Source organism: Bufo gargarizans, chromosome 4 (genome assembly GCF_014858855.1).
Source record: "Bufo gargarizans isolate SCDJY-AF-19 chromosome 4, ASM1485885v1, whole genome shotgun sequence".
NCBI lineage: Eukaryota > Metazoa > Chordata > Amphibia > Anura > Bufonidae > Bufo > Bufo gargarizans.
Genome location: NC_058083.1, coordinates 202352522 through 202380391, shown reverse-complemented (window position 1 = coordinate 202380391; position 27870 = coordinate 202352522). Strand labels below are relative to the sequence as shown.

At 49.2% G+C, this 27870-nt stretch overlaps 1 protein-coding gene across 3 annotated transcripts; it reads right to left on the bottom strand.

The window, feature by feature from the left end:
* Positions 1 to 126: 126 nt before the first annotated feature.
* LOC122936277 (receptor-transporting protein 4-like) lies at positions 127 to 27565 on the bottom strand. 3 transcript variants are annotated; one of them, XM_044292404.1, is made up of 3 exons: positions 27537 to 27565; positions 2626 to 2794; positions 127 to 1584 (listed from the first exon to the last, which is right to left on the bottom strand). In XM_044292404.1, exons 2-3 carry the CDS (start codon positions 2763 to 2765, stop codon positions 846 to 848), a joined length of 879 nt encoding a protein of 292 aa, XP_044148339.1. In that variant the 5' UTR covers positions 2766 to 2794; positions 27537 to 27565; the 3' UTR covers positions 127 to 845. The 3 variants fall into 3 exon arrangements, with proteins under 3 accessions (XP_044148339.1, XP_044148340.1, XP_044148338.1); XM_044292405.1 differs by lacking the exon at positions 27537 to 27565 and adding an exon at positions 27471 to 27505; XM_044292403.1 differs by lacking the exon at positions 27537 to 27565 and adding an exon at positions 12652 to 12709.
* Positions 27566 to 27870: the final 305 nt, after the last annotated feature.

Genomic DNA, 27870 nt, shown 5'->3' with positions numbered 1-27870 from the left:
AATTCGGCTGCTTCGCTGAATTTTACAAAAAAAAATCTCTTTTGGATGAATAACTTTGCCACAAAGCACATTTCTTTGTAAGTATTGGGTGAAATGACAGGGAACAGCGATTGTGCCGTCCCCCATCATTGTACCCCTCAGATGCCACCTTTTTTTTAATAATGCAAAAAAAAAATTATAATAATAAAATCATATTTACCCTCATTCATTTGATCGCGAAGAGCTGGCTGCCGCCATCTTCATTGAAGATCTAGCACGAAATCTTGCATGCCCTGTGATGACGTCACCACATTGGCTGGCATGGTGATGTCATACATCACCACGCACTGGATTTTGCTCTGGATCTTCAATCAAGATGGGGGCAGCCGGCTCTTCACGCTCAAACAGATGAGGTAAGTATGATTAATTTTTTTTACTGCCATTTTTGGGCAAATTGATTTGTTATTCAGCTTCACGGCAAAATCAAATTTTCCCTGAAATTCAGATTGAAGTCCACTTTGTGGAGCTCGATTCGGTCAACACTTTAAAAAGACATTACAGAACCACATTTTCAACCTGTGTACTCAGCAGTATCGTACAACAGCCAGGAGGGATTCTCCTTGTCCTTATGCTTTCAGTTCACCCTTGCACCAATTGTACCGAATGGTACTACAGCAAAAGCTGTTGTGCCAATACATTACATAATTCCTGCATGTTAGTAGGTCTATGATACCTGCAGGTTAGTAGGTCTATGATACCTGCAGGTTAGTAAGTCTATGATACCTGCAGGTTAGTAGGTCTATGATACCTGCAGGTTAGTAGGTCTATGATACCCTTTTCCTGCTCCTTGTAAATAGGTTAATGCTCTAGAAACCTCCTCTCTTGTTTTCTTTTGTTTTATGCAATGAAAAGGCCAGTAGTGCTAATGCGCCAACACCAACACCAACACCCACAGCAAGAGCAGGTAACCAACTAGGTGATGTTGTTTCTTGTGTGGACTCATGATCCTCATCATAAACATGACTGTATTGTTGTCTGGACCCAGTCGACAATCTAAAGTGTGTGGGAAACTCCTCACTCTCATAACATCGGGGAGGAGAAGGATAACGTGAATTGTATTTTTCTACAGTCAGAGGTGTCTGGTAGAGACTTTCTTCACCCTCGCCATTGAAAACAGATGCACGGTTGGCCACACAGAGCGTGCCTGTGTATGGAGAAGTTGAGATAGCTGTCGGTTGAACTACTGATCGGCCGACAGCCATTGAAGACGCATTGGCACCCTTAGTCTGCCTATCACACAGATTGTATTTGCAAGCCTCACAGTGCTCTTCATCATGTGGGCCATCCAGCTTGTTATGAATGTTTGGTGGACGTTCATTATTCACCCTTTTTTCCCCATAAAATACCCTTTCGATATGATTGATCACATTGCTCATGACTATTTTTACATTTTCATCTGATATTGAAGGCTCCCGCATTATAGGAAGTTTGCATTTCTGACATTCCTGTTTGAAAATCCTCATTGTCACCTCCCCACGTTTCATACGGAACAATATAAATACTTTTGATGAGAACCATGTGCGATTACAACGTAAGCAGCAAAAGCTAAGAGAAAAGTAGAAAAAATACATGTCAGAAATACTCAAATTGTTATAGTTCTCTGATAAATAGAAGAAAATTAGTGATATCGTCATAGAACTTAACAAGCATGTCTCTATAAACATCCTTTGTGAAAATGTAGTTAGAAGTATGGTGGTATTAACCAGCAGCAGAAGGGGGCAATTTATTATTTGATATGAAGCCCCCTCAGCTCCACGGACTCCCTGCCTACATTAACAACACTATTTGGTCATTTATCAAACTGGTGTAATTGCCCACAGCAACCAATCAGATTACACCTTTTATTTTCCAAAGGAGCTGTGAAAAATGAAAGATGGAATTTGATTGGTTGTTATGGGCAACTAAGCAGTTCTACTTTACACCAGTTTGATAAATGACCCCATATATGTTTTTATACATAAACAGAATGGTAAACAAGTTACGTGTTCTCCAAAATATTGTTTTATTAGGCTGATTACCCCTTAAAGATCACTGATATGTCTTTAGCCACTGCTGGAGAATTAGAACTGTATAGGTGGCCCATGTCCTCTTAGAGCGGATGTGTGGCTGCCTAATGACAGCTTAGCACTCACTTTAATCACTAGGATTAGAAGAATCTCCAATCCTAGCCATTTAACCCTTTGCTTCACACAGTCAATAGAGACCACGATCGAGGGTCGGGAACCCTCATACAGTCAGCCATTGATACCTACAAAAGACCCCAAGCTGTTCTTACATAGGGCAGATGGTTAGGGCATACTATTTTTCTATTGCACTAGAAAAAGACTCTATAATAATGACACAGACCACAATGTAGTAGCATACAGAGGTACTGTATGCTAAAACACTGAAAGGAAAAAAGCAACATAGAATTCCCTTAAATAGATTGTAGAAGTCATCCTTTAAATAAATGGTTTGTTTAAATTGTGCGCACTATATGTTCTGTAGTTAAATGCTGGTCTCCATTCCACACAAAGCTCTACAAATGTTTCCCAATACTCCTAAGTATTTTCTACATGTGATATTTAAAGCTTTAGGTTTTTTTACCTGCCAAACGTTTTCTGGTGAAAGTATCTAGCATTAGCCTGTTTCAGAAGGTCTTCATCCACAAATAAATTCCATCTGCCAGGAACCTCAGCTTCCTCTATCTCATTGGCAAATTCTTCAAACCAAGTTATATAATTCATTCTCAGTAAGAGCTATTTTGTTTGTTCCCCTGTAATAAAACCAAACACTATAATTTAAACGATCACAAATGTTGTATAAATCAATAGTACAATATAGGTGAATTTAAAATAATTTTTTTTTAAAAACACTTTCTCCACTTCATCTCCTCCTTGCCTCATGCACTGATTATTTACTCTCAGTTCACAGCTATTTTAACAGCCAAGATGGATTATCAACTCGCTGAAAGATTACAAGTAGGGTTGAGCGAACCCAAACTGTAAAGTTCGGGTTCGTACCCAACTTTTGTATTTTTGGACCCCAGACCCGAACATTTCCGTAAAAGTTCGGGTTCAGTGCTTTCTTGGCGCTTTTTGAAAGGCTGCACAGCAGCCAATCAACAAGAGTCATACTACTTGCCCCAAGAGGCCATCACAGCCATGCCTACTAATGGCGTGGCTGTGATTGGCCAAAGCGGCATGTGACCCAGCCTCTATATAAGCTTGAGTCACGTAGCGCTGCACGTCACTCTACTGTTACAAGTGTAGAGAGAGGATGCTGAGGGACTTGTGATTTCAGGGAGAGAATAGGAGAGAATCAAACTCAGCAATCTACCTAGAAATAGTTGTGTGGATGCAGGACACAATCGTTTTACCCTGCCCTAAGGCCATTGACCCAAAAAAATAAAAAATTTATAATTCTGTTAGTTAGGTGGGTGGCGGCGGCCATTTTATGCATGCTTAGTGTAGCAGCACTGCATCTGAGCTTTTGGGACATTGCAAATCACCATTTTTTGGTAAACTACAACATCTGGATTAGTCAGTGTGCAATTTAAGGTAGAAATACACCCATCATTTTCTGGGGTTTGAAAAACACATTTGTTTCAAAAAACTGTATTTTCCAGAACTGAAAGTGTTAAATTCAAGTCTAATATATACAGCATTCATATTCTGTTAGCAAAAAAAAAAAAGACTTTTTGGGCAATTTACAACATCTGTATTAGTCAGTGTGCAACTTAAGCTACAAATGCACCCATCATTTTCTGGGGTTGAAAAACACACTTTTTTGACAAAAAACACTATTTTCAGGCCTTGCAGCATCAGCACGTGTGAAATTACAGGCTTATATACTGCTGTCAAATTCAGTTGTTAAACAAACAGTTGTTTGGGCACCAAAAATTTAGTTGGCAGCCTTTGATGCAGATGTCATTGTGAGATACACCCTTAATACATTTGGGGTACATTCAGAGATTTTAAATACCGCCATTTGGTGCACCAATATTGAATTCAGGCCCTGTAAGATACCCCCTCTACATACAGGGGTTTGAATTAGGCATTTGAAATACAGCCATTTTGTGCAAAGAAATCTTTACTTGAGGCCTACACTGATTCAAGGTGTGTGTGATCCCCCCTATACATACAGGGGTTTGAATTAGGCATTTGAAATATAGCCATTTTGGGCAAAAAAAATCTTTAATTGAGGCCTAGTCTGGTTCAGGCCGTGTGAGATACACCCTTTACATACTGTGGTTCTAGTCTACTATTAATTAAACACCCATTTAGGGCAAGATCCTAAATTTTAAAAATATGATGAGAGCGTCAAATAAGGGACGTGGCCCAGGTCGTGGTGCTGCTGGTGGAGCTCCTGTTGCAGGGAGAGGACGTGGTTGATCTCTGCCAGCTACACGCATAAGTGAAACCCCTTCCTCAGGTGCGAGTAGGCGGCAAAACCTGCAGAGGTATTTGGTCGGGCCTAATGCTGCTCTACGAATGGTGAGGCCTTAACAAGTACAGGCGATAGTAGATTGGGTTGCTGACAGTGGATCCAGTTCCTTCACATTGTCTCCCACCCAGTTTCATGCTGAAAGACCACAGTTGGCACCTGCAGTCGATGTCCATCAGTCTTTCACCTCACCCCCTTGCAAATCAGTCAAGCAGTCTGAGCCCCAAGTCATGCAGCAGTCTCTTTTGCTTTTTGATGACTCTGTACTCAGGGTTTCCCAGGCCATCCACCTAGCCCTGCCCCAGAAGTGGATAAGATTGAGTGCACCGATGCCCAACCACTTATTTTTCAAGATGAGTACATAGGAGGACCATCGCAGCAAGTCTCAGATGATGACGAAACACAGATGCCAACTGCTGGGGCTTTCGAAAGTGTGCAGACCGACGAGGAAGTCAGAGGTGAAGACTGGGTGGAAAATGATATGGAAGACGATGAGGTCCTCGACCCCACATGGAATCAAGGTCATGCGAGTGACCGATGTAGTTGGCCCACCCTCCCTAAGCCACCCGACAGCTTAGGGAGGGTGGGCAGGGACTGGTGGTCCCCCCCCCTTTTTTCTTATCCCCCTTTTGGTTTATTCTCCCACTGGCACCCGTTTTGATTGGGCAGTTAGGGGTTAATTTAGTGATCCGGTTTTAAGAGGAGGCGGGCGTCTAGGAGGGCTTATATGCCACTGTCCCACCTCTCCTCTTCCTCTTTGAGCGGAAGCGATTTGTGGGTTGCAGCGCTCTGTCCGCATGAAGATGGCCGCCTCTGATGCCCCCCTGCTGGAGGCTTTGAGGGCGAGAATGGCGGAGGGGGTGAGGGATGGCTGCGCTCATTCTTGAGCAGCCTCGGTTCCCCTCAGCCTTCCTCCTCCCCTGGCTTGGCGTGTGACCCTGGGGAGGTAATGTCCGTGGATCCCGGTACTGTGGTGGGGGGCAGGCGGTCTGCTCGGCTCATCCGCCCCCCCGCTAGGTTCGGGCGCAGCCCCCCCCCCTCCAGTTCCCCTTACCTTGACTGCTGCCGCCGGCGCTGCTGCTTCTCAGGCTAGCCGGCAGGTCCCCTGTGATGCCGAGTCAGCAGCGGCTCCGCCCCTTCCTGTTCCCTCTCACCTCGTGTCCCGTCCTGCTGCCGCTTGTGTGACTGCGGCGTGGAACGGTGGTGTAGCGATGGGTGCTCAGGCCAGCAGCTCCTCCTCCCATAGTCTCCCTCTCAACCCTCCAGCTTCTCAGCCCTTGGCCCCTCATGTCCCCCAGGGGCAGATGCAAGTGGATGGGGCTCTGCCATCAGCGGCAGTTGTGGAGGTGGCCCCTCCCCCTTCTCACACTGATGATGGGGTGCGGGGGGACCCGCTTTCTGCCCCTGCAGTTAATTCTTTCTTCCTGCCACCTCCCCTCCCCTCCCCATGGGTCACAGCGGGCGCAGGGTTTGGTCCATCTCGTCGTCCTCCTCTCCGGAAAGCAGGAGACGCGGTCGGCGCAGGTCTGGCGGCTCGGCGTGGAACAGGCGCTCCAGATCCTCCAGATGGCGCTCGCCGTCCTTCTCTGAGGGGTCGCTGGCTGCGTCTGGGGAGTCTGGTCGAGCAGCACGTTCGCGTCGCAGTGGGCGGTCGCGGCATCACTCATCCAGGGTCCGTTGCCTGGCTCCTGCGGCGTCTGTTCAGCCTGAAGTTCCGATGCCTGTTCCTCCGGTGGTTCCTGTTTCTTCGTCCGGTAAGTACCATTCTGGGTGTGTTGGGGGCGGGGGGATGCGAACACCGTCGATTTATTGAAGAGGGCGGGGGATGCGAACACGGCCGAGTTGTTGCAGATGTTGTTAGACCGTTTACAACCGCCTGCCCAGGTTCAGGAGCCCCCTCCTCCCAGTGTTAAACAGGCGCCTGTTCTGGCGGGGGTGCACAAGGATTCGTGCTATTGTGGGGTTAGCCTCCTTGGGGCCCACTTGGATGAGGCGGTTAGGGAAAAGGTGTGGGCTAACCAGTATGTGGATGTTTGGTCCCTCATATCGGTTGACCAACACACGGTTGACAAGGAGAGGCGTTTCTCGGATAGACCTTCTGAGCATAGACCCCGGGTGGCCAAGACCATGAACAATTGGTTGCAGGCCTTTTCTGTTTTGGGTTGTGTTATGGGACAGCGTCATCCTGAGCGTTGTTCTGAGCTGTTCGTCTATCAGGATATTATTTATAGTGCCTATAAATCGCACGGGGGCAACGCCTGGTGGCGGTACGATGAGGAGTTTCGTCGTCGGTTGGCGTTACATCCGGAGATTGGGTGGGGGGTGAAGGCGACGGATGTGTGGTTGAGATTAATGGTGGCGCAGAGGCCCTCTCCCTTTCCAGCGGCGGCCGCTGGTTCAGAGGGATCACCTTCCCATGGACCGGTGGCCGTCCGCCGCCCCGGGTCTTGTTGGTTGTTTAACGAGGGGAACTGCAGGTTTGCCGGATTGTGTAGATTCAAGCTGGTAAATGCTCCCATCCCGCGATTAGGCCTTCCAGGCAGTTTGAACAAGGGGGAGTTAAGGACCCCGGTGAGCGTGGCAGAGATGGGCCCCTGGTTAGACAGGTATCCCAATAAACGGGCTGCTGCTCAGCTCCGGTTTGGTTTTTCCTATGGGTTTTTTATCCCTTTTGTTCTTAACCGCTTCCCGGTTTTTTCGGATAACTTGAAATCCGCCCGGGAGCTACCGGAGGTTCTTAGGGACAAGATCTCTAAGGAAGTTTCGTTGGGTAAGATTAGGGGTCCGTTTGAGGTGTTACCGTTCCCTAATTTACGGGTTTCCCCGCTTGGCGTGGTCCTTAAGAAAGAACCGGGTAAGTTCAGGTTGATTCATCATTTGTCCCACCCGAAGGGTTCGTCGGTTAATGATGCCATTAGTCCAGAGGATGCCTCGTGTCTTATGTCTCCTTTGACCGAGCGGTCGCGTTGGTTAGGGAGGCGGGCAAGGGGGCCCTCCTGGCCAAGTCGGATATTGAATCAGCTTTCCGTCTGCTCCCTGTTCACCCTGATTGTTTTCATTTACTAGGTTGCTGTGTAGACGGTAAGTTTTACTATGATACATGTCTTCCTATGGGTTGCTCCATTTCGTGTCACTATTTTGAGTTGTTTGGTTCTTTTCTGGAATGGGTCGTTCGTTATGAGCCGGGCTCTACGTCAGTTTTACATTATTTGGACGACTTTCTTTTTGTTTCTCCGGGGTCCGGGGATGGTTGCTTGTTATTGCTGAATCTGTTTTTGGAGAGGATGGCTCAGTTTGGGGTTCCGATTTCTATGGAGAAACCGGAGGGCCCGGTTACATGTTTGTCTTTTTTAGGTATTGAAATTGACACAGTTGATATGGTTTTCCGGTTGCCACGTGATAAGCTTCAGAAGCTTGTGGGTTTGATTGATGGGTTCATGGCGGTCAAGAAGGTTAGCCTCCTGCAGCTGCAGTCTCTTTTGGGCCTCTTGTGCTTTGCATGTAGGGTGATGCCCATGGGCCGTGTTTTTGCCCGGCGTTTGTCTCTAGCTACCAGGGGTGTGCAGTCTCCCCATCATCGCATTCGGATCACTGCGTCACTGAAGGAGGATTTGCGGGTCTGGAAGGCTTTTCTGCAATCTTTCAATAGTCATACCTGCTACATGTCTGAGATTACCCCTAATTCTAAACTGTCCCTGTTTTCGGATGCTTCCGGGTCGTGTGGTTTTGGTACGATTTTGGGGGTTGAGTGGTGTGCCAGTGAGTGGCCTGACACTTGGCGTTCCTCTTGTTTGTGCAGGAACCTCACGTTATTGGAATTGTTCCCGATTGTTGTGTCGGTGGAGTTGTGGGGGGACCGGTTGGCCAATAAGCATGTTTCGTTTTGGACGGACAATTTGAGTGTGGTTTATGCTGTCAACAGCTTGTCTTCCTCTTCCCTCCCGGTTCTGTCTTTGCTTCGTCATCTCGTACTTCGGTGCCTCGAATGTAATATCTATTTTAGGGCTCGTCATGTTCCAGGAGTTGATAATAAGATTGCTGATGCTCTCTCCCGTTTTCGTTGGCAGGATTTCAGGTCCTTTCTTCCGGGAGCGGATTTGGAGTGCAGGAAATGCCCGTCGTACCTGTGGGACCTGGTGGACAGGAGCTGATGTCGGTGGTCAGATCATCGGTTTCCCCGGCTACTTGGCAGGCGCATGGTAAGGCGTGGGGTGAGTGGTTGGGAATGGTGAATGGCAGAGACGTGGTTTCCCGGGTTGACCTGCGCTTGGAAGTCACAACTGAAGTCACAGCGACGTTTGGCGGGTATCGCCTTTAATTTCAAATTGCGCGGCTGGGTAGATGTCACCAAGCAGTTTATTATCCGTCAGGCTCTGAGGGGTTGGAGGAAGGACTTTGTCTCTCGGGAGAGCCGGAGGCCGATCTCGTTTGATTTGCTAGGTAGGCTTCTTGCCGGGCTTCCTGAAGTTTGCGCTTCGCCTTTTGAGACAGCGTTGTTCTCATGTAGTTTTAGCGTAGCCTTCTTTGCGGCACTGCGGTTGGGCGAGTTGGTTGCCCCCTCTTGTAGCAAACCGGGGGGCCTTTCTTGTCAGGATGTGGTGTTAGGCAGTGATTTGTTGAGGATTAGGGTCCAGCGGTCTAAAACGGACCAGTTTGGCAGGGGTGCCTGGATTCCTCTGTATCCGGTGGCCGGTATTTCTTGCCCGGTCAGGTTGGTGGGTAGCTATAGTGCGGTGCGCCCGGAGAGCGGTAATTTCTTTGCGCATGCGGATGGTTCTCCCTTGACCAAATTCCAGTTCACCAGGGTTTTGCGGTCTTGTTTGGAGTTGGTTGGGGTGAATCCCAGGGAATTCGGTACTCATTCGTTCCGCATTGGGGCGGCCAGGGCAGGTTTACCCGAATCGGTGGTTATGAGGATTGGCAGGTGGAAGTCCGCTTGCTTTGCTAGGTATATTAGACCGGACCTTCTTTTATGTTGACATGTACAATAAATAAAAAAAATAAAAAAAGGGAAAAGAATGTAACTACTTATTTATTTCTGTATGCTGTACTTGTACGATGTTTTGTTGATATGTCTGTTTGATTTGCAGGAGTCTCTTGGTTTTGTGTGGCGTTTGCTTGGTGCTAACACTATTTTCTTGCAGGTCCTGGGCGTCCGGCCGTGTGGATTATAGGCCATTCGTATGTGTTCTGGGCGGCCCAGAGAGCTGATTGCCGGACCGGTGGGAGATCCCTCGGCTTCCGTGAGGTGGATGTATCCTGGAGAGGAATCCGTGGTTTGCGATGGGCTCAGCTCCTGTCCCAAGTGGTCGACATTGGTTTGCAGGCCAGTGGCCTGGTGATTCTGGTTTTACATGCAGGGGGAAACGATATAGGTTCTGTACCCCTGGTGGAATTATTGACCCTCATTAGGTCCGATTTGGAGCGTTTCCCTTCATTTTTTCGTGAGGTGGTCCTGGTATGGTCCGAGGTTGTCCCTCGTGTTGTATGGCAGGGTGGGGAGGCGTTTGAGAGGTGTAGGAGGACGATGAATGCCAGTATCTCCCGTTTTGTTAGGTCCCAGGGGGGTGTGGTGGTCAGACACCGGCAGCTTGAAGGCGATAATCGCTCATTAATGAGACCCGATGGGGTGCATCTGACAGATATCGGTTTGGATATTTTCCTTTCAGGTCTTCAGCATGGGGTGGAGCAGGCCATGTTTTTGTTGGGTGGTGGTCGGAGCCCCGTTTGAGGGCGGTTCTCCTCCGTGGTGGCAAGTTATTACAGCTTAAAGGTGTTGGAGAAAAATGGGCGGATCTGCCCTCTGGGAGACCAGCGGCTGGCGGAGAGCACGGTTTAAGGTTATGTTTTTTGCCGTTTGAATAAAGCTGTGGCCGATTACCACCCAACAAAATAAAGGGTTTAAAGTTGAACGGTGTCAGTGTCGTTATTGAAGGGTTCAGATGGGGTTGGTATGCGGGGCCAGAGGTAGGGTTGGAGTTACCCCTTCCCCATTCCTGATGGTGCCAACAGTCTCGGAGGAAGAGGCGGTGGTCGCACAGAGCCACCAGCACAGCAGAAGAGGGAGTGCGAAAGCGGAGCGGCCGTCTTCTAGACAGTACACCTCCTACTGCCCAAAGCAGCAAGGGACCGAGCACACCAAAGCCAGCTCCAAGGAGTTCCCTAGTGTGGCAGTTCAATGTGCTGACGACAAGACACGAGTGGTTTGCACGCTGTGCAATCAGAGCCTGAAGCGAGGCATAAACGTTCTCATCCTGAGCACAACCGGCATCACCAGGCATTTAAGTGCAAAGCACGAGCTGCAGTGGAGTAGACACCTCCTGCTTCCTCTTCTGCTGCAGTCACAGCCTCTTCATCCACCTCTGGAGTGACAGTGGCACCCGCAAACAGAGGATCTGCCAGCAACACCAACACCTGGGTCAACAAGCATCTCCACAATGTCACACGGAAGCATTCAGCTCTCCATATCCCAAACGCTGGAGAGGAAGAGGAAGTACCCCCCTACCCACACGCGATCCCTAGCCCTGAATGCCAGCATTTCTAAATGACTTGCCTTTGAAATGCTGTCATTTCGTCTGGTGGAGACAGATAGTTTTAGAGGCCTTATGCTGGTGGCTGTCCCACAGTACTTCGGGACAAAATCAGGTGTGCAAGTAGGGGACAAAATCAGGTGTGCACTGCGCAACTCCATCTGTGGCAAGGTGCACCTGACTACGGATGCGTGGATCAGTAAGCACGGTCAGGGCCGTTATATCTCCATAACAGCACACTGGGTAAATGCAGCGGCGGCTGGGCCTGTGGCGGATAGCAGTTTGGCGCATGTCCTTCCACCACCGAGGATTGCAGTTTTAAAACGTATCTGTATGAGGGACAAACCCCACACCGCGCAGGAGCTGTGGACGGGCCTTGAACAACAGACCGATGAGTGGTTTGTGCCAGTCAGCCTCAAGCCCGGCCTGGTGGTGTGCAATAATGGGCGAAATCTCGTAGCAGCTCTGGGACTAGCCGGTTTGATGCACATCCCTTTCCTGGCGCATGTGCTGAATTTTGTGGTGCAGAGATTACTTAAAAATTACCCTGACATGTCAGAGCTGCTGCATAAAGTGCGGGCCGTCTGTGCGCGCTTTCGGCGTTCTCACCCTGCTGCTGCTCGCCTGTCAGCGCTGCTGCGTAACTTCGGCCTTCCCCCTCACCGCCTCATATGCAACGTGCCCACAAAGTGGAACTCCACCTTGCACATGCTGGCCAGACTGTACGAGCAGCAGCAGGCGATAGTGGAGTTTCAGCTGCAGCACGCATGGGTGAGACGCTTGGTGGAACAGCACCACTTCACCACCAATGACTGGGGCTCCATGCGAGACCTGTGTTCCTTGTTGCGCTGTTTCGAGTACTCCACCAACATGGCCAGTGCCGATAACAACATTCTCAGCATTACTATCCCACTTCTATGCCTCCTTGAAAAAACGCTGCTGGCGATGATGGAAGAGGATGTGGCACAGGAGGAGGAGGAGGAGGAAGAGGGATCATTTCGTAGGGTTTCTGGCCAGTCATTCCCAAGTGGCTCCGAGGGTGGGTTCCTGCACCCACAAACCCAAGGGACACAATTGTCCAGCCAGGGCACAGTTCTGGAGGATGAGGAGGTGGAGGATGAGGAGGAGGAGATGCAGAAGGAGGAACCATGTTCACAGCAGGGTGGCACCCAGACCAGCTCATGGCCATCACTGGTGCGTGAATGGGGGGGATACAGAGGACACAGATGATCAGGGCCGGACTGGGAAAAAAAATAGGCCTGGGCATTTTTGACTGAGCAGCCCAATCACATGACACCCAACAGGCCCCACCCCCTTGCAGTCTAGGGGTGGAGCCAAAACCAGAAGCACAATTGACTTTGTTTTCCGACTTGCATAACAGGAACCAGATGGATCTGTTTTGATTCCCATAGACTTTTATGAGGAAGGAGAGCAAACTGAAAGCCTCTTGCAGAGTCTGCACTGTACGAGAGAGAGATAGCAGTGGCTGTGAAGGGAAAAGTTCCAGAGCACAATGACAGCCCCAGAGCCTTTCTGCTGCCTGACCAACCGTATGCTGCCACAGCACCAGCCCAGCCTGCAGGACATCAGAGAGGCCTGGGGTCCACATTATAGCACCACTACATTTACTTACTAAATAATAAAACAATTTACTTACAAAAGAAGCTATTAAGTTGTCTGCTTTGCCGTCCTCTGCTTGCTTCCACTGATTATTTGCCCTCCTTTCTGTCTCTCCTCACAGGCGCACTGTTATGGGGGACCTGTGGATGACACACTGTTATGGGCATCAGTGGATGACACACGGTTATGGGGGCATCTGTGGATGACACTGTTATGAGGGCATCTGTGGATGACGCACTGTTATGGGCATCAGTGGATGACGCACTGTTATGGGCATCAGTGGATGACACACTGTTATGGGCATCAGTGGATGACACACTGTTATGGGCATCAGTGGATTATACAATTATGGGGACATCTGTGGATGACACTGTTATGGGGACATCTGTGGATGACGCACTGTTATGGGGGATCTGTGGATGACACACTGGTATGGGCATCTGTGGATGAGACTGGCATGGTGGCATCTGTGTGGATTGTGGAATGATGGAATCTGACAGAGATACGGGGGGGCATCTGTGGATGACACTGTTATGAGCATCAGTGGATGACACACTGTTATGGGCATCTGTGGATTATACAATTATGGGGGCATCTGTGGATGACACTGTTATGGGGACATCTGTGGATGACGCACTGTTATGGGGCATCTGTGGATGACACTGTTATGGGTGGCCGGGGGGATCTGTGGATGACACACATATATGGCAGCGCAAGCATCTTGTGCTATATAAATGTGTCATCATCCACATGATCCACATATCACATCTCTCCCCCCCCCCCCATAACAGTGTCCCTGACAGTGTCCCTCCCTATTGTAAGACGTCTGTTCCTTATGTAAGTGAGCTATTGAGCTTGTAAATAAACTTGTGCAAAGTATATGAGTAGTTAGTAACTAAACTACTCATATACTTTGCAGTTTGCACAAGTTTATTTACAAGCTGAATAGCTCACTCACGTACATGAAGAGGGCACTGGCTATATGTTCAGTCCCCTTAACTCAACCAACATCTTACCCCCAACCCCTCACCAGGAAATAAACACACCACACCACTGCTTGGATTTTATCGGCCACAGCAGCCGTTTATTAAATAAATACAAAATCTATAACAATAAATAACAATAAATTAACCAATGACGAGGGAGGTCCTAGAAGCCCCAATAACTCCATACACGCTGGAACACCTGCGTCTCCATCTTGCCCCCAGCCGTTGAACCCAGCTCGGAGGCAGCAACTGATGGACGCGTAACTAGTTCCTACCAGCTCCTCAATGAGAGTCCAGCCCCTCCCGCGGGGCCCTCCCATCCTCAGGTACCACCATATTCCTCCACTTCAAGGACCTCCCCCGCCTCCACGACTGCCGCGACACATAACACACCACCACTCCCCTACTCCTACATCCAACAGGGTCGGGTGGGTGGGCGTTTCGCTCCCCTGGCCGCACTGTCCCGACTTCCGCCTCCTTCCTCCAGCTCCGCTCAGGCCACGCCCCCCCGCCGCCCTGGCAACTCGCGCCTCTGCTCCTATCCCGCCCCCACCACCAACTAACCCCTTCCTCACCTGTCCTTCACACGCCAGGCCTCCTCATGCGCGTCCTCCCCCATCGCTGCGCTCCAGTCCGGCCTGACTTGAAGAGGGCACTGGCTATATGTTCAGTCCCCTTAACTCAACCAACATCTTACCCCCAACCCCTCACCAGGAAATAAACACACCACACCACTGCTTGGATTTTATCGGCCACAGCAGCCGTTTATTAAATAAATACAAAATATATAACAATAAATAACAATAAATTAACCAATGACGAGGGAGGTCCTAGAAGCCCCAATAACTCCATACACGCTGGAACACCTGCGTCTCCATCTTGCCCCCAGCCGTTGAACCCAGCTCGGAGGCAGCAACTGATGGACGCGTAACTAGTTCCTACCAGCTCCTCAATGAGAGTCCAGCCCCTCCCGCGGGGCCCTCCCATCCTCAGGTACCACCATATTCCTCCACTTCAAGGACCTCCCCCGCCTCCACGAACGCGCAGCTTGACCACCTCAACCCTGCGCGTCCCTCCACATACGCAAAGCAATCTCCACACCACTCTGGAGCCCCAGAGCCCACAAATCCGTACCCACCGCATTCAGGTGCACCCCATCTGCCCTCCAAAACGCACCCTCCCCTTTCTCCAACACCTCATGCCGCACCACCACACCACCATTCCTTGCCATAAACCGGCCCACCGCTCTGTTCACCTTAATCCGCGCCTTGTTAAGGCTCTCCACTGACCTCGCACCCCTCCACGCCTTCCGCGGAACAATGTCCGACCAAACCGTTACTACACCCGGAAACAACGCCCAGATCCGGAGCAAATCAAACTTGACGTCCCGAATCAACTCCCTAAATGGACGCCTGCCCAAATCGTTCCCCCCCACATGTAAGACTAACACGTCCGGAGGCCGATCCAATCGCACAAAGCGATGCACTTCCCGCAAAACTCCACCCCACAACATACCTCTCACACCTAACCACCGGACCGTAGCACACTCCTGACTAAAACCCAACTGACGCCCATTTGGCCTTACATCCGCCCTGACCGCACCCCAAAACACATAGGAGTGCCCCAGAATCCACACCAAAGCCGTCGCCACCAAACCTGCGAACACAAAAAGAAAAGGAAACATTAACAAACCCGCCTACCACCCCACATACTACTACAATAATGCAGGCCTAATACAGTCATGTGAAAAAATTAGGACACCCTTTGAAAGCATGTGGTTTTTTGTAACATTTTTAATAAAAGGTTATTTCATCTCCGTTTCAACAATACAGAGAGATTAAAGTAATCCAACTAAACAAAGAAAACTGAAGAAAAGTCTTTTCAAGATCTTCTGTAAATGTCATTCTACAAAAATGCCTATTCTAACTGAGGAAAAAGATAGGACACCCTTGCCCCTAATAGCGAGTGTTACCTCCTTTGGCTGAAATAACTGCAGTGAGACGGTTCTTGTAGCCATCTACCAGTCTTCGACATCGGTCTGAGGAAATTTTACCCCACTCCTCAATGCAGAACTTTTTCAGCTGTGAGATGTTTGAGGGGTTTCTTGCACGTACAGCCCTTTTCAAGTCACCCCACAGCATCTCAATGGGATTCAAATCTGGACTTTGACTTGGCCATTCCAGGACTCTCCATTTCTTCTTTTTCAGCCAATCTTTGGTTGATTTACTAGTATGTTTTGGGTCATTGTCATGTTGCATGGTCCAGTTCCGCTTCAGCTTTAATTTTCTAACTGATGATCTCACATGTTCTTCAAGCACCTTCTGATACACAGTAGAATTCATCGTGGATTCTATGATGGTGAGCTGACCAGGTCCTGCTGCAGCAAAGCAGCCCCAAACCATGACACTTCCACCTCCATGCTTCACAGTTGGTATGAGGTTCTTTTCTTGGAATGCTGTGTTTGGTTTACGCCAAACATGTCCTCTGCTGTTGTGTCCAAATAATTCAAATTTGGACTCATCTGTCCAAAGAACATTATTCCAGAAGTCCTGGTCTTTGTCAACTTTATCTCTGGCAAATGTCAGTCTGGCCTCGATGTTTCTCTTGGAAAGCAAAGGTTTCCTCCTTGCACACCTCCCATGCAAGTTAAACTTGTACAGTCTCTTTCTGATTGTAGAGGCATGTACTTCTACATCAACAGTAGCCAGAGCCTGCTGTAGTTCTCGAGATGACACTTTAGGGTTTTTGGAGCCCTCTTTTAGCATCTTGCGGTCTGCTCTTGGGGTGAACTTGCTGGGGCGACCAGTCCTGGGCATGTTGGCAGTTGTTTTGAAAGCCCTCCACTTGTAGACTATCTTCCGGACAGTGGAATGGCTGATTTCAAAATCTTTTGAGATCTTTTTAAATCCCTTCCCAGACTCATAGGCTGCTACAATCTTTTTTCTGAAGTCCTCTGACAGCTCTTTTGCTCTCACCATGGTGCTCACTCTCACTTCAACAGTCAGGAGCACACCAAACTAAATGTCTGAGGTTTAAATAGGGCAAGCCTCATTCAACATGCAGAGTAACGATCTACTAATTATGTGCACCTGGTGTGATATACCTGTGTGAGATCTGAGCCAATTTAAGAGGGAATACATGTGAGGGTGTCCTATCTTTTTCCTCAGTTAGAATAGGCATTTTTGTAGAATGACATTTACAGAAGATCTTGAAAAGACTTTTCTTCAGTTTTCTTTGTTTAGTTGGATTACTTTAATCTCTCTGTATTGTTGAAACGGAGATGAAATAACCTTTTATTAAAAATGTTACAAAAAACCACATGCTTTCAAAGGGTGTCCTAATTTTTTCACATGACTGTATATGACTTAAAACGCACCGACTCCCACCGCCCAATCCTCTTAATCTCCTCCTCACTGGCGCCCCACCTCGCCGCCTCAGTCGCCGCGCCAATCCTGAATGAATGCCCCGAGTAATCCTTCACCGGCACACCCAAGAGCTTCAAACATTTCCTAAAGACCGCCAAAAACTGAAACCTAGACAAAAAGGAACCATCCTCATGCCTAAGAAAAGGAAACTCATCGCGCGGTAACCCCGCCCCGTAAGAACCTGCACACCGCACCGGACACATACTACAGCCTGGCACCGCGAACAACGTAAACCGCCGACCCCTGCTCTCCTGATCAGTCTTAGACCTACGAATCCGGACGTATAACCTGTCCCCTGCCAACTCGACATCCTCACTCCTGAGTCCCCCCGCCCTGCTCACACTGTCACACACCAACTCCACCAAGCGAAAAGCACCGAAAAACGCCAAAGCAAATGCCGCCCTGAACAGCACTAACTCCCAACCGGAACTACACACCCCCCCCAACTTATCTCCCATTTGCAGCAGCAGCTCAAAGGACACCGGCCTCCGACAATCCGCCACCTTGCCCGAGCCCCTGCGCCACCCTTTTAACACTTGCCGCACCAAAAAACCCTTAGTCCAATCAGGCAACCCCCGCAACTTAAAACCAAACGCAACCCCCGCAACAAAATGATTACCGTATTTTTCGCCGTATAAGACGCATCGGCCTATAAGACGCACCTAGGTTTTTGAGGAGGAAAATAAGAAAAAAAATATTTTGAACCAAAAAGGTGCACTTTTGGTGGGTTTTGAACTAATTGTGGTCTGTGGGTGACGCACTGTTATGGGGGATCTGTGGGTGGCACTGTTATGGGGGATCTGTGGGTGGCACTGTTATGGGGGATCTGTGGGTGGCACTTATGGGGGATCTGTGGGTGACACTTATGGGGGATCTGTGGGTGACACTTATGGGGGATCTGTGGGTGACACTTATGGGGGATCTGTGGGTGACACTTATGGGGGATCTGTGGGTGACACTTATGGGGGATCTGTGGGTGACACTTATGGGGGATCCTCTCTGGATGGCACTGTTATGAGGATGAGGATCTGTGAATGACAGTTATGGGGGGGATCTGTGGATGACACATATATAGCATCTTATGCTGTCATCCACAGATCCCCTCCATAAGTGTCCCTGTAGTGAATGACCCTCAATACAGGGGGTGGGGGTCGCATCTGCTTTAATGACAGTGGGGCCCGTGCAGTGACTATTCTACTACACGGGCCCCGCTTACTGTATAATCATATCTCTCTAATAGTTAATTGTTCTATGCATGTAATCGCATAATGAGCGCTAATGAGCGCTGTGTATTACCGTACTTAAAACTAGCAGCGCTCGCCGTTCGGAGCAGAGAGGAGGCAGGAGGCAGGCCGGGAGGACGGGCGCTTGCAACGTGAGTCATACGTCACGCGCCTGCGCCGCCTGCTTCATTCATAAGTGGGCGGTGCAGGCGCGTGACGTATGACTCACGCTGCAAGTGCCCGTCCTCCCGGCCTGCCTCCTGCCTCCTCTCTGCTCCGAACGGCGAGCGCTGCTAGTTTTAAGTACGGTAATACACAGCGCTCATTAGCGCTCATTATGCGATTACATGCATAGAACAATTAACTATTAGAGAGATATGATTATACAGTGAGCGGGGCCCGTGTAGTAGAATAGTCACTGCACGGGCCCCGCTGTCATTATTAATGCAGATGCTGCCCCCAGCCCCTCCTCCCTCACAGCTGATACACCCGCCGCGCGGCATCGCGGCGGGTGTATCATTGAAAACTGGGCAAAATAAGCTACATTCGCCGTATAAGACGCACTGCTATTTTCCCCCCACTTTTGGGGGAAAAAAGTGCGTCTTATACGGCGAAAAATACGGTAACCTTCGACACCGACCACCCCTTGCCCTTCAACTGCCCCAACAACATCAGCAACCGCACATCCTCATCACCCACCCCAACACCCCAGGCCCCGTTCCAAGTTTCCCAGGTCGCCCACGCCTTACCATACTCCCTCCAAGTACCCGGGCTCAACGAATCCCTCAGCATACCCATCACCGCTCCTCGAGGATCCCCCACAGCCACGACGGACACTCCAGACCCACCAGCTCCGCTTCTGGCGCAAGAAGCCGAAACCGCTCCCACTGTAGACGAGAAAGAGAATCCGCCACTGAGTTAGACACTCCAGCCACATGCTCCGCCACCAACCACATGTTAATCGACAAACAACGCAGAACCAAAAACTGTAACAGCCTAACCACCGGCGGAGAAGATGCGGACAAACTGTTGATAGCCTGAACCACCCCCAAATTGTCACAATGAAAACGCACCTTCCTGTTCTCAAATCTCTCCCCCCACAACACAACCGCCATCACAATGGGAAACAGCTCCAACAACGCCATGTTCCTCACCCAGCCCCGACTCACCCACGAATCCGGCCATACTCCCGCACACCACTGACCCTGGCAATAGGCCCCAAAACCCACTCCCCCCGACGCATCGGTATACAACTCGAACTCCACACTATCACACAACTCCGCCATCATCAAAGACCTACCATTATAATGACCCAAAAACTCCGCCCACACCTTCAAGTCCCCTTTCAACTCCTTGCGTAACCTGATAAAATGATACGGACCCGCCACCCCCGCCGTAGCCGCAGCCAACCGCCTACAAAAAATCCTCCCCATAGGCATAATTTGACAAGCAAAATTCAGCTTGCCCAGCAAGGACTGCAACTCCCTCAACCTAATCTTCTCCTTGACCAAGGCCCTGCCAATCTCCAACCGCAAATCCACCAACTTATCCTGCGGAAGCCTACACTCCATCCGCTCCGTATCTATAACAATCCCCAAAAAACACAACTCCGTCACCGGCCCCAACGTCTTTTCCTGCGCCAACGGCACCCCAAAACGTGCAAAAACAGACTGCACCGTGTGCAGCAACAACGAACACACCCGCGAATTCGCAGGCCCCAAACACAAAAAAATCATCCAAATAATGGATAATAGAGGAACAACCAGAAACGTCCACCACTACCCATTCCAAGAAAGAACTAAAGGTCTCAAAGTATGCACACGACAGAGAGCACCCCATTGGCAAACACCTATCCACAAAGTATTCCCCCTCCCAAAAACACCCCAACAACCCCATGCTCTCCACGTGAACCGGAAGCAACCGAAAGGCCGCCTCCACATCAACCTTAGCCATCAACGTCCCCTGCCCCAACCGCCTCACCCACTTCACAGCCGCATCAAATGAGGTATACACCACCGAACAAAGTTCAGGGTCGATACCATCATTGACCGACGCCCCCTTTGGGTAAGATAAATGATGAATGAGCCGAAACTTGTTCGGCTCCTTCTTCGGCACCACACCCAATGGGGAAACACGCAAACCCTGCACCGGCGGCACCTTGAATGGGCCCGCCATCCGCCCCAACTCCACCTCCTTTTTTAACTTTTCCGCCACAACATCCGCATGAACAAGCGCGGACCTAAGATTCCTCAGAACCGTAGGCCCCGCCGTAGCCACTGATGGAATCCGAAAACCAAACCTAAAACCATCCCCCAACAATCCGGCCGCCACCCGATCCGGGTACCTATCGAGGAACCCCTGCATCTCTTCCACCCGCACCGGCGTCCGTCCCTTTTCCAGCCCCGTCACCCCCCCTGTTCCTTCCCCCTTTGAAGCAATGGTTAGCTCCATGCGCTCCCCCACACCCTGTGCACTCATGTTTAAATTTGCACTTGGCGCCAAATCTGCAATTTCCTTCGTTAAAAAGGAAGCACAGCCCTTTTGCCGACGCCGCCGCCAACGCACCAGGGGATGACCCCCCGGACTCCCCACGAAAGGACTGCCCAGCCCTAGGAGGCGCAGTCACCCTCAACCACAACCCAATATCCTTATGATCCCACCTGATATCAGGCCTCACCGCCTTACGCTGCCTGAACTGCTCGTCATAACGGAGCCAGCCCACACCACCATACACCCGATAAGCCTCCCCAATCGCGTCTTGGTAGCAAAACAGCGCCGAACAGCATTCAGGCGCCCGTTCCCCAATGACACTCGCCAATATGGCAAATGCTTGTAGCCAATTAGCAAACGTACGCGGGATCAGTCGATGTCGACGCTTATCCTCGTCCTCCTTCTTCCCCTCATCCTTCTTGCCCTTATCCAAATTGAACCGTTCCAACGGGAGCAGCGAGAATATCTCCACATACTCCCCCTTCCAAATCTTTTCCCTCACCTCCTGCTTCAAATGCGCCCCCAGCGGCCCCTCAAAGCACACATAAACCTCACCCCGGGCCCTATCATCCAACCTCTGCACCTCCTCTTCCCCCCCCGCTTGCGTCTCCACCGACACCGACCCCGCCGCGACCACCGGCGACCCTGCACCCAACCCCGTCCCCACTCCCCACCCCGGCAAAGGAGACCCAGCACCCGCACCCATACCCGACAACCAACCTGCCAGTCCCCCCAAAAACTGACCCAAACCCTTACCAAACTCCCCCATGTTCCCACCCCCACCACCCGGGAAACCCTGCGCCAAAACAGATCCCCAACCAATCTCACCAGGCACCGCGGGCGCTGTGACTCCCGCTGCCGTCGATCCTGACTCCCGCCGTAACGACACTTCGCCGTCAAAGCTCCTGGATGTCGACGGCTGCTCATCCTGGACCCTCTGCACCACGCTAGCCGGACGCCTGGACGATACCGCAGCACCCGCCAACGAAAAGGAATCCTCCTCCACACCGCTACAATCTTCTCTGGGCCTGCCCAGGCACTCCACTCCCACCAGAGCAGCCCGAGGAACCTGGATACTGTCCGACCGCCGAGTGGACCGCCCGCACGGGGGGGGACTGGGCCGGCCCACCGTACCTGGTCTTGCATCCATGGCCCCAGCCGCAGGGAGCGGGGGAAGGGGCGTCCCGCTCCTCACAGGGCCCCTGCCGAGAAACGGGATTCCTCCCACGGCGAGAGCGGCTCGCGGAAGGCTGAGCGGCCGCTCTCCGCCGCCGAGGGTCCACAGGGGGGGCTCCCTATCCGGCGCCGGGCCCGGGGGGTGATGTCAGGGCTTAGGCGCGCCGGCGGTATACTCCGCCGCGGCCGGGCAGCCCTAGTAACGGGGGTAGCCACCGGATCAGGCAACACAACCCAGGCGCCCACCTGTTCCTGCAGCCAGCCAGGCCCCCTCACATCCGCCTCCCGCCGCAGCCTCTCTAACAGCTCCTCCACCGACATTCCTTGCGCCGCCATCTCCACGCACGTCCTGCACGTTTCGCTCCCCTGGCCACACTGTCCCGACTTCCGCCTCCTTCCTCCAGCTCCGCTCAGGCCACGCCCCCCCCGCCGCCCTGGCAACTCGCGCCTCTGCTCCTATCCCGCCCCCACCACCAACTAACCCCTTCCTCACCTGTCCTTCACACGCCAGGCCTCCTCATGCGCGTCCTCCCCCATCGCTGCGCTCCAGTCCGGCCTGACTTAAAGTTACTATCTAATAATTTATCACTATCATCACTAACTTACTGCCTGGGACAGTCAGGAGGACTCCAATTGTATTCACAAGTATAATTCACTGTTTTTCTTTTTCACAGACAGTACAGTGAGTGCTGCAGTGCACAAAAGACTGTCATTCACGCCGGTTCACCACAACCCATCACATCCATTCACTGTCTACTCGAGTCTGTGGTGTGGGCATAGGCAGGCAGCAGCCACAGCCAGTTGGGCACTAGTACTGGGGCGGGCAGGCAGAAGCTGGTGGCTCCAGTCCCGCTCTTCAACATTCAAACTAGGCGGCCGCGTAACGTAACGTGCCATCACTCACTACGTCACGTCGCACGCGCATGCTCCTCCCACTTTATTAATGAAGGCGGAGCAGGCGCGTGACGTCGGCGTGAGCGACGTTACGCTGCCGGCCGCCGGAAGATGGAGTCACGGAGGCGGGGCACAGGAGGCGGAGCAGTGGCCGAAATGTGGAAAAGCTTTGTCAGCCTTGGAGGTGCTGACCTGCCCTGCAGCCAGTGTATAGTGTGGACATGTGTTTAGCACGGCAGAGAGCATTATCACAGGCCGCAGCCAATGTGGACAAGCTTATGTTTATTAAAATGAACCAGGCATGGATCCCACAGGACTTGTCCGTACCTTGTGCAGAATAGACATTTATACCAGCCTCAACCATCCATTCCTGTACTCAAGTGCACTTATTCTTTGTTTTATTTTGTTATATGTCCTAATATTTTGGGGGATACCTCAATTTAAAAATAAAAAACAACACAAATCAGTGTTGGCTACCTTTTCCTCCTTCACCGCCGCTTCCACGTCAACCTACACCGCCACATCCACCGCCTCCTCAACCTCCTACTCCTAGATCCAGATTGTTATTTTAAATGTTTCTGTATTTTATGTTATTTTAAGTCATTTCCCTATCCACATTTGTTTGCAGAACAGCTGCCATGCTCTTAAGCACATTTTGATGCCTTTTGCAGTCCTCTAGCCCTTTCCAGGACTATTTTAGAGCCATTTTAGTGCCCAAAAGTTCAGGTCCCCATTGACTTCAATGGGGTTTGGGTTCAGGTTCGGGTCCTAAAGCCAAACTTTTTTTTCAAGTTCGGACGAACTCGTCAAACCCGAACATCCAGGTGTCCGCTCAACTCTAATTACAAACTGCCCATAAAAGTCTATGGAGTGGGGAGAGAGGAGAAGGAGGTAGAAAAAGCTAGAATGTGCCTAGAATGTATAGGCCCCTATAAGAAATCCAGTCCAGCTCCAAACAATTCCCAGAACATAAAGCCACCACCCCAACAACCCTCACTTTAAATATTGATGACCTATCCACAGGCAGGGGTGACAAGTGTCAGATCAGCTGTATGAAAAGGAGGCACATGCTCTGCGCACCTGCCGTCTCCTGTCTCTCTTCCTGCTCGCTGCTGCTATGTCTATGGTGAGCAGGAAGAGAGACAGGAGATGGCACACTCGCCTTCCCTTCATACAGCTGATCGGCCGGGTGACGGAGCCCCGCCGATCTGATATTATTGAGCTATCTTGAGGATAGTTCATCTACACTAAAAGCCTGGAAAACCCTTTTAAAAACATGGGTATATTTTTAACAAACTACTCAGGTTTTTATTATAGATGTGTTGGATCTTTTACCACAGTGATGGATCATGTGGCGGACCATGTGATGAGCACAGTGACGTCATCACAGGTCCTTTACCCAGGTCCTGAAGAAAGAAGACAGAAGATAAAGCCGGGCTGCGCAATCAAGTGGATTAAGGTGAGTTAAATTATTTTTTATTTTATTTTTTAACCCCTCCAGCCCTATTGTACTATGCAACCATGTTATAAGGGAAAATAATACAATCTACAGAACACCTAACCCAAACCCGAACTTCTGTGAAGAAGTTCGGGTTTGGGTACCAAACATGCCGATATTTCTCATGTGTGTGCAAAACGCATTACAATGTTTTGCACTCGTGCTGAAAAATCGCGCATTTTCCTGCAACGCATCCGCATCTTATCCGGGCAAAAAACATGACGTCCGTGTGAAAGAGGCCTTAGTATTAGCTGGCTGTCCATTAAACCTTTTTATAGTTCAGTGCTAATTCAGCACAATAACAGTGCAATGAAGATGATATACAGTCATGTGAAAAAATTAGGACACCCTTTGAAAGCATGTGGTTTTTTGTAACATTTTTAATAAAAGGTTATTTCATCTCCGTTTCAACAATACAGAGAGATTAAAGTAATCCAACTAAACAAAGAAAACTGAAGAAAAGTCTTTTCAAGATCTTCTGTAAATGTCATTCTACAAAAATGCCTATTCTAACTGAGGAAAAAGATAGGACACCCTCACATGTATTCCCTCTTAAATTGGCTCAGATCTCACACAGGTATATCACACCAGGTGCACATAATTAGTAGATCGTTACTCTGCATGTTGAATGAGGCTTGCCCTATTTAAACCTCAGACATTTAGTTTGGTGTGCTCCTGACTGTTGAAGTGAGAGTGAGCACCATGGTGAGAGCAAAAGAGCTGTCAGAGGACTTCAGAAAAAAGATTGTAGCAGCCTATGAGTCTGGGAAGGGATTTAAAAAGATCTCAAAAGATTTTGAAATCAGCCATTCCACTGTCCGGAAGATAGTCTACAAGTGGAGGGCTTTCAAAACAACTGCCAACATGCCCAGGACTGGTCGCCCCAGCAAGTTCACCCCAAGAGCAGACCGCAAGATGCTAAAAGAGGTCTCCAAAAACCCTAAAGTGTCATCTCGAGAACTACAGCAGGCTCTGGCTACTGTTGATGTAGAAGTACATGCCTCTACAATCAGAAAGAGACTGTACAAGTTTAACTTGCATGGGAGGTGTGCAAGGAGGAAACCTTTGCTTTCCAAGAGAAACATCGAGGCCAGACTGACATTTGCCAGAGATAAAGTTGACAAAGACCAGGACTTCTGGAATAATGTTCTTTGGACAGATGAGTCCAAAATTGAATTATTTGGACACAACAGCAGAGGACATGTTTGGCGTAAACCAAACACAGCATTCCAAGAAAAGAACCTCATACCAACTGTGAAGCATGGAGGTGGAAGTGTCATGGTTTGGGGCTGCTTTGCTGCAGCAGGACCTGGTCAGCTCACCATCATAGAATCCACGATGAATTCTACTGTGTATCAGAAGGTGCTTGAAGAACATGTGAGACCATCAGTTAGAAAATTAAAGCTGAAGCGGAACTGGACCATGCAACATGACAATGACCCAAAACATACTAGTAAATCAACCAAAGATTGGCTGAAAAAGAAGAAATTGAGAGTCCTGGAATGGCCAAGTCAAAGTCCAGATTTGAATCCCATTGAGATGCTGTGGGGTGACTTGAAAAGGGCTGTACGTGCAAGAAACCCCTCAAACATCTCACAGCTGAAAAAGTTCTGCATTGAGGAGTGGGGTAAAATTTCCTCAGACCGATGTCGAAGACTGGTAGATGGCTACAAGAACCGTCTCACTGCAGTTATTTCAGCCAAAGGAGGTAACACTCGCTATTAGGGGCAAGGGTGTCCTATCTTTTTCCTCAGTTAGAATAGGCATTTTTGTAGAATGACATTTACAGAAGATCTTGAAAAGACTTTTCTTCAGTTTTCTTTGTTTAGTTGGATTACTTTAATCTCTCTGTATTGTTGAAACGGAGATGAAATAACCTTTTATTAAAAATGTTACAAAAAACCACATGCTTTCAAAGGGTGTCCTAATTTTTTCACATGACTGTATTACATTAAACATAAAAAAATGCAGTTCAACAATATAAAAAAAACTGTATACGTGTAAAAAACTGCATAAATCATACTGCAAGTTAACCCTTCAAAGTACAATAAAGTAGTGAGTTTCTTGCTTTGCATAGTAGTAATAGGGGCAAATGTCCACAAACATCAAGACTCCACAGTACCCTTGCACAAAGGCACTACATGTCTTAGGCATGATATTGTGCTACCAGTGTGTCTAATCACCTGATATTTGTAGTAGTATTTTTATCCAATATCATTAAGCATATCATGTTTAATCCTAGCCAGCAAGCAGTTTGGTGTATTTTAGTGGTAAAAGAAATGCCAGAGCAAATTCATGTGTGTAGGGAGTAGGGGCCCTTAGGCTGCATTCACAGTATACACATAGGGCCAGATTTATCATGACTGACAGCTCACTCCACTTTCACATACGGCTAAAGTCAGTTTTAGCCAAGTCAGATTTATGATTGTCCCTTTAAGACTGTGATAAGTGTGGTTTCACGGTAGCAGTTTATCCGTCAGTAATCAGCTTTACAAAAGTTGCACGTCTTTATGAAAAAGTCGCATGTTCTATTAAAAGGTCTCATAAGATAAGCATGGTCCTCACTGGAGTGAAATTGCGACTTTTTATCGACTTTTTAAATAGTCCCAATAGTAAATCTGTCTAGAGATTAATTTACATGAGAAAACACGCCCACTTTCAGAAAACTGGGGAGCATAGTGCAGAGCAGAAAAAAGTCGCAAATTTGTGCGCAGTTTTAGCGTTTGGGACTTTTTTTGGGACTTTTTCACTTCATTATTCTGACCTGAGCTAATGATAAATCTGGCCCATAGTGTAGCACATGATAGACTTAGATACACAGGCTTAGCAGCTCTGCATTATATATTATAGGTTGACATACACTGAATAAATCATATGTTCTGAAATATCATTGGAATAGATACACTGGTAGGGTGTCACATGATAGACTTAGTGGGGGTCTTTTATGAACATTTTTAGTGTAAAGATATCACATGACCCTCGTTTTCGATTCTTAAATGTCTATGCAACAATATTTTGTCGCACGGGTGTTGTAACAAATGCAAGTCTCTGCATTTAATCCTACCATCCACGATACTGTGCTACAAGCTGTTCTACCCATTCCTATCATATACTGTACTTGTAACTGAGCTGGTTTATCTAATCTTGTAAAAAAAAACATTTACCAGTAGTTATCGTTACGGTAGAATTTTTGAACAATGCAGATTATACTCGGAGCTGCCTCTTCTTACCTCTTGCTCGTAGAGTACCAGCCTGTTTCTTGCCTCTGCTGTGTGCAGTGCTGGAAAGCCTCAGCTTATGTACTTGCAGGGCCCCTCCTTTCCAGATTCCTAGGAAACGAAACTAGTTTCTCCCAGGAGCTATTACTAGAGATGAGCGAATTTCCAGCTTATGAAACTCGTTCACACTTCGTTTGTTGGTAAAAGGTGAATTGCGTTATGGATTTCGTTACCACGGACCATAACGCAATTCTATGACGGAATGCATAACGGAATGCCTTTATTGCCTGTGTTGCTCCTCTGTGTATCTAAGGCTACTTTCACACCTGCATTAGGTGCGGATCCA